This window comes from Myotis nattereri, assembly GCF_964212035.1.
Source record: "Myotis nattereri genome assembly, chromosome: 6".
Lineage (NCBI taxonomy): Eukaryota > Metazoa > Chordata > Mammalia > Chiroptera > Vespertilionidae > Myotis > Myotis nattereri.
Window position 1 is genome coordinate 43,560,478 of NC_138081.1, and position 18,682 is coordinate 43,579,159.

General features: G+C 35.9%; 1 protein-coding gene across 6 annotated transcripts in view; it reads left to right on the top strand.

The window, feature by feature from the left end:
* Positions 1 to 18,682, top strand: part of DOP1A (DOP1 leucine zipper like protein A) — a gene marked incomplete at its 5' end in the record, with an annotated part of 84,688 nt that overhangs the window by 32,212 nt on the left and 33,794 nt on the right. For 4 of the 6 annotated variants that reach the window (XM_081094396.1, XM_081094399.1, XM_081094397.1 and 1 more), the window contains 8 exons: positions 309 to 420; positions 793 to 822; positions 1,123 to 1,356; positions 10,609 to 11,230; positions 11,860 to 12,134; positions 13,349 to 13,501; positions 15,634 to 15,734; positions 17,107 to 17,363. In XM_081094396.1, the coding sequence (XP_080950522.1) occupies positions 309 to 420; positions 793 to 822; positions 1,123 to 1,356; positions 10,609 to 11,230; positions 11,860 to 12,134; positions 13,349 to 13,501; positions 15,634 to 15,734; positions 17,107 to 17,363 (1,784 nt within the window). The remainder of the gene's footprint in view (positions 1 to 308; positions 421 to 792; positions 823 to 1,122; positions 1,357 to 10,608; positions 11,231 to 11,859; positions 12,135 to 13,348; positions 13,502 to 15,633; positions 15,735 to 17,106; positions 17,364 to 18,682) is intronic. The other 2 variants (XM_081094398.1, XM_081094401.1) reach the window with 1 other exon arrangement.

Sequence of the window (18,682 nt, forward strand, 5' to 3'; positions counted from 1 at the left end):
TTAACTAGGAGATGATAATCTGTTTTGGGAGCAATAGGAAATAAGTCCCCAAAAGTGAAATCCATCCAGAACACTTGGGAATACAGGATGGGAGTAATAGGGAGAGGTTAAACCTAGGAGTCTTCCCTGGGAATTTTCCACATAGAGGTACAGTGGTGTCCTGGGGAAAAGGGAATATACTTCATCATAAGAATGTTACTGTGTGTGCCCCACTGCTGAATTGACCCTCATTAAAAATAACCAATGATGTTGTCACATGTTCATTTTACTTGATAGTATACTTGATAAAGTGAATTTTGTGCCTTTAGGAGGACAATGCATGCCAGACTTCAGACTGGGCCTGGAGATAGTGAGTCATCTGAGTTACAGCTGACCAATTTCTGCCTCCTGGTAGATTTTTTGTTGGATATAGTTTCTTTGGTAAGATGACCTTGGCAAAAAAATATTGAGGAAATCTAATATAGTTTAGATATTTCATGTTGAAGACAAACCTTATCTTCAAATAAACTTTATCTTTAATATTAAATATTTTTTCCCTTGTGGCTTAGCCTTTTTTTTCCGTAAAATTTTCCAAGTGTTTTGTCCTGTAACACATATACATAATACATGTACAAGTCTTATATAATACATGGATTATACTTCATAATTGCATGTTATTGAAATTTTAAATGTTTAGTGTAAAATAATCTGATGATGTATTTATATTTATTAATGATTCTTTCTACTAAATGATAACTTTTGGGAATCTTTTCCCTTTTTCTCTCCTAAATTCTTTGCTTTCTCATTTTGAAGCCTACTAGAAGTATGAGGGTGTTGTGTCAGGTATGCCATTCAGCCTGTTTGTATTGTATTCGCTTTTGTTATAACGTCAGTAATGTAGCAAATAAAATGGGGATTGTTTTATTATATATCTTTGAAATACTTAAATTGAGAATTTGGGAATATAAATTTTATATCACTAATAATAAAATGATTATACAATGTTAATTAAGAGCATGATACATATAAAATATGACAGATGAGTAAAAATTATTTCCTTTTTTATATAGATTAAAAATCAGTGAAATAATATAACTTTTGGATTGCATATTTAAACTTTTGTCACTTCACTTTTATTTTCAGGAGACTTATATTGAAATCCAGACAGAACACTTGCCCCAGTTGCTGCTCAGGATGGTTTCTGCCCTGACAAGCCATCTCCAGACATTGCACTTGTCTGAACTCACAGATTCACTCAGGCTCTGCTCAAAGATCCTTAGCAAAGTTCAGCCTCCACTGTTAGCTGCCAGCACTGGAGGTGTTTTGCAGTTTCCAAGTGGGCAGAACAACTCAGTGAAAGAATGGGAAGACAAAAAGGTAATATTAGCTGTTAATTATGTTATTAGACCAGTTACAGTTGACCCTTAAATAACATGGGTTTGAACTATGTAGGCCCACTTTATACACAGATTTTTTTCAATAAATATAAAATTTTGGGAGATTTGCAACAATTTGAAAAAACTCATAGATGAACCTGTAGCTTAGAAATGACAAAATTAGGCAAAAGTTAGATATATTATGAATGCATGAAATATATGTAGATAATAATCTATTTTATCATTTACTAGCATAAAATATATACGTCTATTATTAAAAGTTTAAAATTTATCAGTACTTATTCTCAAATGGCCTGGTCAGCGTGGCTCAGTTTGTTGGAGCATCGTCCCATACACCAAAGGTGGCATGTTTGATTCCTGGTCAGGAAACATACCCAGGTTGTGTGTTCCATCCCCAGTTGCCGGTCTGTACAGGAGGCAGCCAATAGATGTGTCTCTCATGTCAATCTCTCTCTCTCTCTCTCTCTCTCTCTCTCTCTCTCTCTGTCTTCATCTTCTCTCCCTCTCTCTCCCTCCCTCCCCCTCCTCACTCCCTTCCACTCTCTCTAGAAATCAATGGAAAAAAATATCCTCAGGTGAGAATTAAAAAAACACAAAAATAAACATAAGTGATAAAATTAATTCTAGTACATACTGTATTACTGTAATAGTTTCATAGCCACATCCTGTTGCTCTTGCAGTGAGCACAAGTGTTGCGAGTATCCACTTAAACGTGTGACACTAATCGTCTAATATCTCTGTGTAAGCAGCTTGTCTACCGTAAATTGCATATTGAAGTAAAAAAGTGATCTCTCATAGTTCTTGCGTATCTTTTATCATATGTAGTGCAATGCCATAAGCCTTGAATAACACCATGAGACTCATAGAAAATGCCACTGGTGATACTGGAAGTACTCCCAAGAAGCAGAGAAAAGTCATGACATTACAAGACAAAATTGACTTGCGTGGTACGTTTCGTAGATTGAGATCTGCAGCTGTGTTTGCCGCCATTTTAAGATAAATGAATCCAGCATTATGACCATTGTTTAAAAAAAAAAAAAAGAAATTTGTGAAGCAGCCACTATACCTGTGCCAGCAGAAGCAAAAACCCTGCAAATATCATATCTCTTGTTGAAAATGCAGCTTTTATGTGGGTGCAAGATTGCTATAAGAAAGGCATACCTCTGGAATCTAATATGAATCAAGAAAAAGTGAAGTCATTATGTGACAAATTAAAGTGAAAGGAAGGTGAAGGCTCTAAAGCTGGAGAATTATTTTATTTATTTATTTATTTTAAATCTTCATTATTGAAAATATTACATATGTCCCCTTTTTACTTCATTGACCTCTTCTAGCCCACCTCCCTGCCCCAGGCCTTTACCACCCTACAGTCTGTGTCCATAGATTACGAATATATGCATACAAGTTCTTTGGTTGATCTTTTCCCGCCCACCCATCTATCCTTGCCTTCCCTCTGAGATTCAACAGTCTGTTCCATGCTTCTGTGTCTCTGGATCTATTTTGTTGATTAGATGTGACATATAAGTGAGAGCATGTGATACTTATCTTTCTCTGACTGGCTTATTTTGCTTAGCATAATACTCTTGAGGTCCTTCCATGAAGCTGGAGAATAATTTTAGAAAGAGGTTTGGTTTAAAAAAATGTCAAGATAATAGCAGAAGCAGTTTCGGCCAACCAAGAGGCAGCAGATGAGATCCTAGACACTATTAAGAAAATCATGGAGGAGAAAGAATACCTGCCTGACAGGTTTTTAATGCAGACAAAAATGCCATATTCTGGGGATATACACCCCCAAAGGACATTTATTACTGAGGAAGAGATGTGAGCACCAGGTATTAAAACAGGAAGGGATAGGCTAACATTACTCTTGTGCAAATACAGTCAGGTTTATGATCAGGACTGCCTTTGTCTATAAAGCTTGCTGAACCCTGAGCCTTTAAGGAGGAAGATAAACACTAGCTGCCGGTCTTTTCACTGTATAATGAGAAGACTTGAACAACGAGAACCCTTCCTCTGCATTGGTTCCATCGCTGCTTTGTCCCTTACCTTGCCAGTAAGGGACTACCTTTTAAAGTTTATTTGACATTGGACAATGCCTCTGACCACACAGAGCCCCATCCATTCAATATCAAAAGCCTGGAAGTGTCTACTGCCCTCACACACAATGTCTCCAATTCAGCCTCTAGGTCAGGAGGTCATGAGGGCCTTTAAGGCCATTACAAAGGGTACTCTATGGGAAGGATTGTCAGTGCTATGGAAGAGAAGAGAACCTTGACAGAACATCATGAATGTCAGGAAGGATTACACCATTGAAGATGCCATCATTGTTATGTAAAAAGCTGTGAAAGCCATCAAGCCTGAAACTGTAAATTTCTGCTGGAGAAAACTGTTCCCTGATGTGAGTGACTTCACAGGATTTAAGACAGAGTCAATCAAGGAAATCATGAAATATATTGTGAATATGGCAAAAAAAAGGAGGGTGAAGGGCTTCAACATGTGAATCTTGGGAGAAATTCAAGAATAAATAGACACCACACCAGAGGAATTGATGGAAGATAACTTGATGGAGTTGAGTGCTCTGGACTAGCAATGCCAGACAAGGAGAAGGAGGTAGAAGAAGCAGTGCCAGAAAACAAATTGACATTAGACAGTTTGGCACAAGGGTTTTACTTATTTAAGACTACGCTTGACTTCTTTTATGATACAGGCCCTTCTATGATACAGGTGCTTAAAACTAAATAAAGCACACGATGAAAGGATTGGTACTGTATGGAAACATTTTTAGAGAAATGAAAAGGAAAAGGTCAGGAATTGCAATGTATTTCTGTAAAGTTTTACCAACCTCCCTGCCTCCCCTTCCATTCCTTACACCCGTTCCACCTCTTTTGCACCTGAAACAGCAAGACCAACCTCTCTTCTTCCTCCTCCTAAGCCTACTCAATGTGAAGATGAGGATGAAGACATTTATGATGTTCCATGTCCAATTAATGAATAGTAACTAATCATCATGTCATGAAGTTTATAAACTTATCTATTGTGTATGTGTCTTCATGTGAAAATTTAATAACTGCACGACAACTGTATGATAACCTTGTGTGGATGACTTGTATGAAAGTGGATAGCTTATCCTTGCATAGGCATAGGTGAATAATATTTAATAAAATTAATATATTCTCTTACTGTTTTATAAGTTTGCTTTCAAACAATTACATTACTTACATTATGCTCCTTTCCTGTAATTGAAGAAACTGGTTATCAGCCAATCATCAGAGGTAAGTGGTTTTATTTTTTAAAATGTAACAATATTTCCATTTCTGTATTATGAATATGACTGTAATACTGTATGCCATAAAATTTTATAGTGATTTATTCATTAGTATATAGGCTAGGCTACCATGAAGCAATCATATTGATGACTTTAAGCTACCATAAAGCAGTGGTATTGATGCTGCTTTGTGGTCAATGTATGAACTGTTATACCAGTGGATAATTATGAATTTCTTCTTCACATTATCTTTCCATTTTTGATGTCCAGTGTTATTAATATATGTAAGATCTACAATGTGTTGTGTTATATGTGATAATTTTGATATAGGTATTGACAGATGGTGCAAACTTACACTATCCAAAAATACAGTATAGCCCAGCCAGCGTGGCTCAGTGATTGAGCTTCTACCTATGAACCAGGAGGTCATGTTCGGTTCCCTGTGTGTGCCCAGGTGTAGGCCGGTCCCAGTGTGGGGCGTGCAGGAAGTGGCCGATCAGTGATTCTCTCTCATTGATGTTTCTGTCTGTCTCTGTCTCTCCTTTACTCTCTGAAATCAATAAAAATATATTTTTTAAAAATACAGTATAATACTGTATATGTATTTTTCTTATGGTTTCTTAACATTTTCTTTAGTTTATTGTAAGAACATAGTATATAATACATATAACATACAAACTATGTGCTAATAGACTTGTTTCTGTTATCTGTAAGGTTTCCTGTCAATACTGGGCTATTAGTAGTTAAGTTTTGGGGGGAGGCAAAAATTATACATGTATTTCAACTGTTTAAGGGGGCAGGGGGTTGACATCTCCCCTCTCCCTATGTTGTTCAAGGGTCAACTGTTTATTTCTTCAAAGCAGAATAATATCTGAGTAAAGTCATATAACAAATGATTTAGTGAATCTTGCATAGATCCAAATGTGTGGCAGTAGACCATTATGTAGGCTTTGGCTCTAGTGCAATTTAACTGTTTATATCAACACTTTCCAATAGAAATATAATGCCAGCAACATATGTAATTTTAAAATTTCTGGTAGCCACTTTTATTTATTTTTTTCATCCTCACTTTTTCCATTCATTTTTTTCATTCATTTTTTTCTTAGAGAGTGGAAGGAAGAGAGGAGGGGGAAAGAGAAAGAGAAAGAAACATTGGTGTAAGAGAGACACATTGCTTGGTTGCTTCCCCCATGATCCCTGACCTGGGCCAGGGATTGAACCTGCAAGCAAGGTACATACCCTTGACTGGGAATCAAACCTGAGACACTTTGGTCTATGGGCCGATGCCAGTGCTCTAACCTCTGAACCAAACTAACTAGGGCTCTGGTAGTCACTTTTAAATAGTAAAAAGAAACAGGAAAAAATAATTTTAATTATATTTTATTTAGGCCTTTCTAGATAATTTATTATGATTTCAACATGTAATCATAAAATTGATGTAATATAAAAAGTTAGATATTTTACATTCTTTTTTGTACTGTTTTCAAAATTTCAGTGTGTATTTTGCACTTTAGCACATCTTTGTTCAAATTCTAAATTTTTTTCAAAAACACTTGAAATAAGAAAATTTAGTACCTCTGTCAGATCAGCTACATTACAAGTGCTCAGTAGCCACATGTTTATAATCTAAACTTCACTGGTCCTTCCATATGTGTACAGTAGGTTTTTTACATGCTCTTCTTGAAATACAGAATCTCTTCTAGATTCATAATGCGTACTCTGTGACATTGAATAGAATTATAATGATTTTAGTCTAGCACTAGTAACATCCTTAAACTCCTGCAAAACATCGGTGGCAACATCAGGAATTCAACAGCTTTCAAGTTTATAATATTAAAATATTTTTAGCAAAAATTAACAAAAATATTAATGAAATTATATAGTTACAGTGGCACTATCTTACAATAAAGATTTTAAAATTTCTGGCATACAAGGTTTGTTACCTAAATCCAGGATTTGTGGAGTTGACCTTGGTTTTTTGTGTGTTTTTTTTATTTGCTTTTTTATTGTTCTGCCAGGAAAAATATATTATCAGGACGATTTCATACAATTTTTATCACCAACTAATAATCCTAAAACTTTTCTTGGTCCTTCTAAATATATCGATCTTCATATATGAAATGATCATTACTGACCCTCAATCAATTTAAATATATCCAGGATTATCCTACATAAACTAAAACCGGTCTCTGACTTTCCTTCCTACTGCTTATTTATATGTGACATTCTGTTACGATTCTATTGTTGGGAAATTCATTTTGTTTGTTGTTTTTCCTTAATGTATGCCTCTTGGATCTTAGAAATAAAACTAGAATAAGTATTAACTGCTTTTGAAGTTTTGCTATTTATATAAATGAGATTAGTGAGAGTAGGGAAAGGAATATAGAAAACATCTGGAGGCACTTATTGATGATTAAAGGTAAGGTATTGGGAACATTGATTTTTAGTAATGAAATACAATTAAATAATATACTTTTAAAAATACATAATGGTTCATTAACCTTAACATACGCTCCTCTCTCTGTCTCTGTCTCTCTCTCCCCTACTTCCTTCCTATTGCTCCCCACCACCACCTCTGTCTCTGGTTTCTGCTATGTTCCCAGGGCTTATATCTTCTTTCCTATTTTTTACTGAAGTACAATGGTGGTATCTTCACTGAGATGCCTGAATACTGATCATATTTGAAAGCTGAGGGTATTTTCTGTAATTTTTTAAAATGTAAGTGAAGGAATGGTTCTTTAAAAAATTATGAGTCTCGCCCTAACCACTTTGGCTCAGTGGATAGAGCATCGGCCTGCGAACTGACAGTTCCCAGGTTCAATTCTGGTCAAGGGCATGCACCTTGGTTGCGGGCACATCCCCAGTAGGAGGTATTCGGCAGACCGCTTTATATATCCTGTCTTACTCTTGATGTTTCTCTCTCATTGATGTTTCTAACTCTCTATCCCTCTCCCTTCCTCTCTGTAAAAAATCAATAAAATATATTTTTTAAAAAATTATAAGTCCCTATGCTCTTAGTACATTAAAAAAAAAAAAAAATCAGTGTATTGGATCTCTATACCCAAATGTCCAAAACATGTTATTTCTTTCTATTTTCAGAAAAATTTTATTATAAAATAATCTGAAGTCTAGTTATGTAATATAGACCATACAACTAAATATTATAAATGTATGCAAGTTTAATTGAATTTTGTAGCTTGAATTCTAGTAATTTAATATCCATTGTTTTATGACCTTTAAAAAAGATCAATACAGAAATGACTTTACACTAAAGCTAATGACAATTCTACCATTTAAATAATACATTTAAAAAAGTGTATTAATACAGGATTTTAGATGATTGTTAACCTTTCAGAGGAAAAATTGATAAAGTCATTATGATAGCCATCTCTAACTTTGGCATTATAATATGAAAATTTCATACCGTTACAGATAAAGTGATATGATATGGTGATAAGAGCTATGAAGATTAGAATCACCTAATTGAGCTCTTCTAACTAATAAATTTATTTGTTGTAACCTTGGGCAAGTTTTTTGGGGGTTATTTTTGTTGTTGTTAATCCTCACCTGAGGATATTTTTCCAGTGATTTTTAGAGAGAGTGAAAGGGACGGGGAGAGACAGAGAGAGAGAAACATTGATGTGAGAGAGACACACTCACACCTACCAGGGTTGGGGATCAAGCCTGCAACCAAGGTACCTGCTCTTGACCAGAATCTAATGGATCCCAGGACCCTTCAGTCTGTGGGCTGATGCTGTATCCACTGAGCCAAACTGGCTGCAGTGGTCAGCAAACTGCGGATCGGCAAACCGCGGCTCGCGAGCCACATGCGGTTCTTTGGCCGCTTGAGTGTGGCTCTTCCACAAAACACCACGTGTGGGCGCACACATACAGTGCGATTGAAACTTCGTAGCCCATGCGCAGAAGTCGGTATTTTGTGGAAGAGCCACACTCAAGGGGCCGAAGAGCTGCATGTGGCTTGCAAGCCACGGTTTGCCGACCACGGGGCTGGGGCAAGTTTGTTGTTGTTTTTGTTGTTTTAATTTATTTATCTTTTAACTTCCCTGAGCCTCAGTTTTCTTATCTTTGAAACAGAGAATGTAGCCTGTTTTCATTCATTCACTAATGCTGGGTATCCAGAGGTTGAACTAGGCACAGTCTCTGCCCTCTCTACCCTTTCTTTCTAGGAGACAGACACTAAACAAATAATTACACACTTAATTACAGTTGTGATGGATGCATGAAGGAAAATCTGAGTGGTAGAAATATGGATCTAATCTAGATTGGGGGTCAAGAAGGCTTTCTTGAGAAAGGATTGAGTGAAACCCCAAAGGAATTTAGGGTATGAGTGAGGAAGAAAGAAGAGAACATTTGCTAGAAGAAAGAACATTTGCAAAGGCTTTGGCAGACAGGAGCTCATTGCCGACAGTGCAGGGGAGATCCAGCTCTTGAGGTAGGCAGGAGCCAGGTCTTACAGAGCTTATGCACTGTACTAAGGCTTTTACTCTTTATCTTAGGAACACACTCAAGGGAAAAAGGCAAGTGACATAATTAGATTTGTGTGTGAGAAAAATTACTCTGGCTGCAGTGTGGAGTGTGGATCTAGATCTAGAAACAAAAATGGGTGTGGGGAGACCTGCAGTAGTGCTGGTGAGAGGTGGTGGTAACGTGCTAAGGTGGGGGAGTTAAGACAGAGAAATGGATGCATTAGCCTTGTATAGGTAAGTAGTAGTAATGGATCGGTAAGGGTAATGAGTAATTACTAACATTTATTGAATGTCTATTAAGTGCCAGGTATTATGCCAGGTACTTTATATATCCTGTCTTACTTAAGCCTCATAGCAGCTGTAAAATGTAGGAATTATTGTCATGCCATTTATACAAATTAGGAGACTAAGGTTTGAAGTTAAAGAACTTCCCAAGCTAGTAGGTGGCAGAGCCTTAGCTGACTAATGCCCAGCACCCTTAACCACTATACTGAAGTGGATGTAAAAGAAGTGTGGAGGAGAGGTGGACAAGGTTCCAAGAATCCCCCCTAGGTTTCTGCCTTCCTGGGTTGATGAATGGTGGTATGATACACTGAAGCAAGGAACATTGGGTGAGGCCCCACTTTGTGGCAGCAGAGCATTGAGTACTTATCTTTAGAGATCTTACTCAAATTCAAATGATGCTCTGGCACAATTTCCCAAAGAACTCATGCTGAGACTCTTGTTTACTTGCACTAGGCCAGAAAATATGCATAATGATTTGTACTTAGTCTTATCATAGGGAGGGGAACAGTCTACCCATTCCTGCTGTACTACAGTAGCTGCTTCATTTTTTAATTTATATTTTAATTGTTTCCTATCTTGTCCTCTAGATTATAAACTATTCCTTTAATTCCTAGTACCCAATACAGTGTCTGGCACATAATGTAGGTCTAGTAACTGTTCAGTGAAAGAATGTAAGAATGTTAATAGCAAACATTTAAATAGTACTTTATACTTTTCAGACAAATTTCACACTCATGCGGTCCTAAACAGATGACCTACTAGATTTAATTCTAATTCTTTTTCCTTACATTGTTTAGACATTAGGAAAATTACATTATTTAGGCATTAGGAAAGTGTTTTCATGAATTGGATTGAATAAATTCTTAGTCTTTTGAAAAAAAGGATATGAATCTTAGAAATTTGTACATTCACATATTTTGCCCTGATGAACATAACTTTATGCTATGCATATGGTCTAAAATAAATATTTACTGAATGAGTTAAATTGACATATTCATTAGAACCATATCCATATTTCCTATTGATTATCATAGACATATAAATCAATTGTAGAAACTATTTTAAGATTTAACTGATTATATAAAGTTGTGAATAGGAATCTAAAATTGACTTTTCTCCAAATATGGTCATTTCTAATTTTTAATTCCTAATATATACATTTAGCTACTAAGCAGTTCTTTTTCATCCCTACCAGGTATCATCAGTTACTCTTGAAAATCCTACTGAAGTGTTTGAAGATGGAGAAAATCCACCAAGTAGTCAGTCATCAGAGAGTGGATTCACTGAGTTTATACAGTATCAAGCAGATCGAACTGATGACATTGACAGAGAACTGAGTGAGGGGCAGGGACCAGCTGCCATCCCAATTGGTAGCACATCCTCTGAGACAGAAACGGCTTCCACTGTGGGATCTGAAGAAACCATCATCCAGCCTGCCTCCCTAGTCACTCAGGGGACAGCAACCCGAGGTGGGAAGACAGTCCAAAAGACTGCAATGCAGTGCTGCTTAGAGTATGTCCAGCAGTTTCTCACCAGACTTATCAACCTCTACATTGTTCAGAGTAACTCTTTCTCACAAGCTTTGGCTACAGAGCATCATGGGGATCTCAGCCGAGAGCAAGGAGACACTTCAAAGTGGGACAGGGATTCACATGGAGATGTAAAGGACAGAAATATAAGTAAACAGAAAACTTCCAAAGAATACCTTTCTGCCTTCCTTGCTGCCTGCCAGCTCTTCCTGGAGTGCTCAAGTTTTCCAGTTTACATTGCAGACGGGAACCATACCTCAGAGTTACATTCTGAACAGTCAGAGACCGGTAAGGTAGTTTGTTTTATTCATATTCAAAAATTTTCTGTGGCATGCTATCTTTTTAACCCAGGAGTACTCAGATATTAAAACTGAGGTATGTTTTGACAGTTAATTTTTTAAGGTGTTTTTTAATTTGTAGATTTTCTTTAAATGAAATACTGTCATGGGGAGATTATGTTGGAAAAGTTATGATTTTGAAGTACAGTTTTCTTGCAAGTGAATAGAAACTAAGAAGGAAATTAAGTCCATTCTTTGGGACAGTGAATCTAATATTTAGATCCACTGTTGTTTTTCTCACTGGTTTTCTTTATTATGACTAGAATATGTATTTACCTTCATGTAAATTTTTATATATACACACAGTTCAGTGATTACTATATAATGTTTGACTAATACACAATCTCAGTACAGGAAAACAGATTGTATGACTTGCCATAAGAAAAGTACATATGGAAAACAAGTTTATGACAGTCTTGTTACTGCTGTATTTTCTAGTGTAGTTGAGAAGCCATTGGTTTTGCTAACAGATCAAGGCCTAAAGGTAGTAAGTAGAGGAGCTTTGTTATTTTAAATTAACTGGAGTATGTATGAAGGTTTAGTGTGATGAAATGTGTTGGCTTCCATCTTTTGTTTCAGACTGTGAGCATGTGCAGCCTCCACTGTGGCTCCAGACTCTAATGAATGCGTGCAACCAAGCAAGTGATTTCAGTGTGCAGAGTGTCGCTATCTCACTAGTCATGGACCTGGTGGGATTGACTCAGTCTGTGGTCATGGTCACTGGGGAAAACATCAATAGTGTGGAACCTGTGCAACCCTTAAGTCCAAACCAGGGAAGAGTTGCTGTGGTTATTAGACCGCCCCTCACTCCGGGCAATCTGAAGTACATAGCTGAGAAGACTGAATTTTTCAAGGTAAATTCTAACTACATACATGACTAAGGTGATACTTGACCTAGTTTGCATGGCAAAGACCTTAAAGATGATAATCAGGCTTAATTGAACACCTTAATATCATACTATATAGAAAAAGATACACTTGATGTGTACTGCTTTGCCCATCTTGTTCCCACTTCTGTGTGGAGAAAAAAGATAAGGATGGGGGGAATATTAAGGTAAATAAAAGGCAATTATTAAAGCACTAAATCCATGGAGGAAATAATTTCAGCTAAAATAAAAAAGGAAAAAGGAAAGCTCTATAGAGTAAAACTTATTTCCAGATGAAGTGGTTGTGGCACTTTGCTTTGTACAACTTAGCTCTTCAAAACTCCCAGGAAAAGTTTTTCTGACTGTATATGTTTGCTTATCATCTGTGGTGTATGATGACATTGAGGAAAAATGTAGTCTTTAATTTCTGCAACAGTACAAATGATATTCTCTATATAGAAAGAACATCAAGTATACCTAGTATTTGCATTGTTTTACATCTTAAGCAGATTTTTTTTTATACATAAAAAAATTTAAACATTTCTTTATCTCCTTTCAAGTCATTGTGCCCTTCCAGATAGTTCCTGCTGATGGATTAACATTGATTTCTATAAGGTTGTGGTGATAAACCCTGATGATTGTACTTTTTTTTTTTTCTTTTTTCTTTTTCTTTTTTGGAGGCACGGATGGGGTTGTACTTTTTTTTTTTTTTTTTTTTTTTTAGCACTGTCATAGAGCAAGTGCTGTGTTAACACATACATGGAGCTCTGAAATACAGATGACCTACTTTATATGCCTTAAGTAGTTTGGATATTTGGGCTATTTCACTTTGCAACATATCACTGTAAATATTAAGTATTCAGTGTGGGAATTATGCCCTTTTAAGGATAATGTATTCTAGCATCACTTTACTAAATGTCATTAAAATAGTGAAATGGGGATTTATTTTGGCTCTGCAGAAAGTGCTTACGTGTCTGATGTTTAAAATAAATACTATTAAAGGACTATCATCAGAGGTTCTAAGGGCCTGAATGACAGTAGGTAGGTGAAAGGTACACTTTTAAATCTCATCCCAGTGTCATAATGAGTATTAAAGACCTTTGAGTTCTGGCCATCAGACTTGTATGTACCAGTAGGAAGTTTGTTAATGAATTTTCATTCATGGTTTTATAATACTGTTACTTTTACCTCTTTTTCTACAGCACGTAGCTTTCACACTATGGGACCAGCTGGGAGATAGCACCCCTCAGCACCACCAAAAGAGTGTGGAGCTCTTCTACCAGTTACATAACTTGGTTCCTTCTTCCAGCATCTGTGAGGATGTGATAAGCCAGCAGTTAACTCATAAAGACAAGGTGACTTCTCTTATCCTGTGTCCACTCCCCATTCCTATTATACCAAATGTAAAGTTGGGCAACCCTATGAAAATGATTGCAGCTAGTATCTGAATAAGAGAAAATAGAGGTTCGTTCAGAGTGATTTTAATGTTTTTAAAATAAAGGTTCTATTCTTTTTAGAGGAAAGTTCTTTACAAAAGCATCAGTACAATGAAAAATCAAGTAACCCAAAATCAAATACTGGGTTTATTTCTTGGTATAGGATACCAGTTATGGGTGGTGATGATTAAGTTTTTTGCTGGTCCAAGTTCTAGACTCATTTAAAGAGGCCTCAGTGGCCTCAGTTGTGGTACTGATGGATACATTAATACATGGGAAATGAAATAATATGTGTCATTTACATTTATCAGCTATATAATGCTAATATGTGAGATTGTATTATTTTCATTATGTTGCATATCCAAAATAAGGATTTTGTATTCTAATGTATAGGAAGTGACACATAGGTCAGTTAGAGTAAAGATGTCTGAGTTACGAGTGAGTCTGAGAGGAAGTTGGGACACATTCTAATTGATCTCTTCCAGGTAACTTAATGAAGTATGTGGTCCTCCTGCACATGCTCTGTAATATAAATTCAAGATTTTATTAAATAGCTTTTAGAAGTGAATTGCCCTAATTGAATAAAGCCTCAATTCTAGTGAGTTTGAATGGGTCATACTCAAAAAGGCTTTGTGTTGGCCTGGCTGGTTTGGCTCAGTGGATAGAGCATTGACCTGTGGACTGAAGGGTCCTGAGTTCAATTCTGGTCAAGGCACATGCCTGGATTGCGGGCCCTATCCCCAGTAGGGGACGTACAGGAGGCAGCTGATCAATGATTCTCTCTCATCATTGATGTTTCTCTCTCACTCTCCTTTCCTCTCTAAAATGAATAAAAATATCTATTTTTTTAAAAAACTAACAACAACAAGAAACATGATTAAAACAAAAAGGCATTGTGTTGAGTAAATGAAACATTTGGCAGGGTAGGGAAGTGGCAAATGGAGAAGAAAATGAAAAAGAATGAAAAGTTTATTCCCAGAAAAAAAGTTAAAATTCTATTTTAGCTGCAACACATTCTTTCAGAACTGTTCAGAAATAAAATTTTAAATAAAGCCTTATATTTTAATTAAATTTTGTTTTACATTACATCACATATATTTAGGACAAATTACATACCTGTTTACTTGTGCAACATTTCATTTGTAAAGAAATACTAAGTCCTGAATAAAGATACTTCATGGCCATGTAAAAAGTTAAAGTACCTGTTATTATTTACTTTATTTTTACATGTTTGTATTGGTTGATGTATAAACACAGGGTTTATAGGAAAAGCATTTATTATGCCCACAGAAAAAGCAAGCAATTCTCTGACCTATCACAAGCAATTGAAACAGTCCCTGGTCTAGGGGGGCTTTTACTTGAAGGATTCTACAAGCGCTAGAGAAAGACTATAAATATTTTAATATCACAATTTCTACTTGATTTACATTAATACATGTTCATTATCTAATACCAAACTCTGGTCTTTCTAAATAATTTATTTTTACATTGTTCTATCCATTATTATCTTAACACTTAAATCTTATTCAAATAATCCCAAAAATAGTGTAATATTTTTCTTGTACAAATAATGTTTTAGCTGTTTAAATTTTTTAATCAAATAAACCAGCTTTGTAAGTGATAAATTTATTTGGGATTAATATATAATTTCTGGGAGCAAAAGTAAATCATATAGTACAACAAAATCAATTTTGACTACTAAGTATTTATATCAGAATGAGGGGGAAAAGTACTTCCTATACTGAGAATATCATGAGGCATGCACATTATCAACACTTTTCCTTACAATAAGGTAGTAAACTGATTACCTCTCTGAATTGAATAATTATCAGACAGCATAAGGTGATCCTTTATGTTTAATATTTTGTATTTATTTAGGTATTTTCTATGTTTCTACTTCCATGAAAAAATAAAGTTTATTGCAGTGTTTTGGAGTACCATGAACATTGAACATAACATTCTCTCTTAAATAGCTCCTTTGATTTTTACTAAAATCATTTAATATCTTCAAAGGAAAGTAAAATAATGTAATCTCTTATATTCCTCCTCAGAAAATAAAGATGGAGGCGCATGCAAAGTTTGCAGTTCTTTGGCATCTAACAAGGGACCTCCATATAAATAAGTCTTCATCTTTTGCACGTTCTTTTGACAGGTTAGTTGCATTTTATATTCAGATTTTATCATCAGATATCTGAATGCCTCTTTTCTTGACTCCTTAGTTTGGCAGGGGTAGGCAATAGCAATGTACACATTTTATAAATAGAACTTATAAATTATTGTTAAAAATCTAAGCTACATTAAAATTCATGGCATTTTCATGTATCTACCAGATTTCATTTATCTGCCAGATTTGCCCTTTTTTGCCCTGGAGCACCCAGTGTCCCGCATTTATTGGATGACTGTTTATCAAGTCCCTATAATGTGGGAGGTGCCATGCCAGGTATCAGGATTACAACAGTGGAGACAGCCTTCTTGAATCTGTAATCAAATTCAGTAACATAACATGTAAACAGTACATTATATAAGTGTTTCTCTAGCAGTTATTCTCAATCTTTTGCCTGAACTGGTATTTATTAAAAACTAAAGCTAAAATACTGACAAATTACTTTCATGGATTCAAAGAACATATAGGTGCCTGAGAGTGGTTCTGAAATTTGTAAAGCCTATTTAGATGACTCATTCCCAAAACATGAGATTTGCATTGACTTCCAAGTAGATGCCACTTAAAAGTAGATTCATATAGTCTCACCAGCAGATTTCATAGAGGTGGCCACAAATCTATGTCTAAAGCCCAGCTCAGATCACATGTCTGCTCTACTGAATTTTATGTCAACTGGTGCTTTTCAAGCAGCATCACCATCTTTAAATGATCTGCTATTTAACTTCTATAACAAAGTAGGCCCTAGGTCTAGAAACCTTACAAATACCATCTCTAATTTGGCGACCACGTTTCCTCATCGTACAAGTGAGGCAATGAAGGCCCAGAGAAGTTGTGACTTGCCCAAGAGCACATATTAGATAAAATGAATGGCCCAGGTTTGAATCATGGGTATTCTGATCCAAACCATCCCTCATGCCTTGAATTAAGTGCATAGTTTTGATTCATAAAGAGAATGGGAACAGAGGAGCATGGATCAGCATAGAGGTAACATTGACTTGAATTGGAGAGGGTTTAGTATTTGGAGACAGGAATATGTTGCTAAAACAAGACTAATTTTGTAAGGCTTTTTAAAAATTTTTTTATTCTTTACTATTTATCTTAAGAATAATGTATGCTTGTGAAAATTCAAGAACCTAAGTACCTACAAAAAGGGAAAAGACAGTTTTCTCCTTCTATTGTACCTATTGAGACTGTGGGATTAAGATTATTAAAATGCTGTGGTCAAAGTTATCCTGAAGTATGACAAGTTTAAAATGGTTAATTCAAAATAAGAAACACAACTTATAATGTTAATTTTAGAAAAGTTAAGAGTGTCACAGTAAAAGTAGGCATTTTGTTCTTTACTTATTTGTGTTTATTGTAGGTCACTGTTCATCATGTTAGATAGCCTTAACAGTATCGATGGTTCTACCAGTTCTGTGGGACAAGCCTGGCTGAACCAAGTTCTACAAAGACATGATATTGCAAGAGTTTTGGAGCCATTGCTATTGCTCCTGCTTCATCCCAAAACTCAGAGGGTTTCAGTGCAGCGTGTTCAAGCAGAACGTTATTGGAATAAGGCTTGTTATCCTGGAGAAGAAAGTGACAAGCATTTCATGGAAAATTTTGCATGTGGCAATGGTGAATATCACATGCAAGTAGAACAGCTCTATTTAGAGTTAAGTTTTTAAAATAAAGTGAGAGTTGAACACAACAGTGATTGACAAGAGAATTGAATGTGAGATTTTTTGCATGGGCTTATTTTCTCCCCTCTGCATGCACTAGCAGTGCTCATGTGGGCCATGTCTGTATGTGCTTCGTCAGTGACCCTCTTAGAGGAGTTGGATCTCTTATCGTTGACTCTTCTTTCAAGAAGTAATCAGCACAGCATTGGTCAGAGACATCCTTCAGTTTTGATGGAAATACCTTTAGTTTTATTTTGCAATCCTAGTCCTACAAGGCTCTGCAGATACTTCACTAGGAATGTATAGTAAGCTTATAGTGCATATTTACATTTCATGAGTCATTTTCCTCATCTGTAAAATGGGAATCATAACCCACTTCTCAAGTCATATTTATGACATGTTTAGTGTAGTACTGGCATATTTTAAGTGATAAATATTTTTTAAATTTTGTTTTATTGCTTAAAGTATTACAAAAAGTAGTACATATGTCTCCTTTTATTTACCCCCTTGACCTTCTCCCGGCCTCCCCTACCCCCCAGTGTCTTGTGTCCATTGGTTATGCTTATATGCATGCATACAGGTCCTTCGGTTGATCTCTTACAACCACTTCCCCAAAATACTATTATTACTCTCTACAAACTGTTGGGTTAAACCCTTTTATAACACAGTATTGGATTAATTTATTATATGAAAAGGACAGAAAACTCATATCATTTGTGTCTCAACAACCCTATGAGGTCAGCAATAAAAAAGTAATTATACTGAGCAGGGAGCTGATTCTTAGAAGGTTGTGCTATTTCAAAGACTCACTGCTGGTAAGTGATGGAAGCTGGAACTAAACCATCCTGCTATTTCACTTTTAGTGTGTTTCTAGAGTCTTTGTTCCTTTCTCTAGATTCCTTTCCACTTCTTTCCATGAATCTTCTAAAAAATGCCCTACCCTGCTAATTGCCAGAACTTCTATGTATTATTGCTTTACATACCATCACAGTTCCCGCTTGTCTGCTGAATTCTCACCTCTCCTCTGAAATCAATCTCGGACCTCACCTGTGGTATCATGATGCGTTCCCTGAAAGTGATAGCATTTGGTTGGTACCATTCATATGCAACTAAGCCTTCCATCCAGTCTGAAAGAATTCCATCAATGTAGTATGCTCTCCAAAAAGTATAGAAATAGATTAACGTACTGGTGATCCCCCCACTGATTTTAAGCTCCTTGGAGGGAACAATGTTGCCTTTTTCTTCTCTCACCCTCATTGTCTCTTGGTTTAGGGC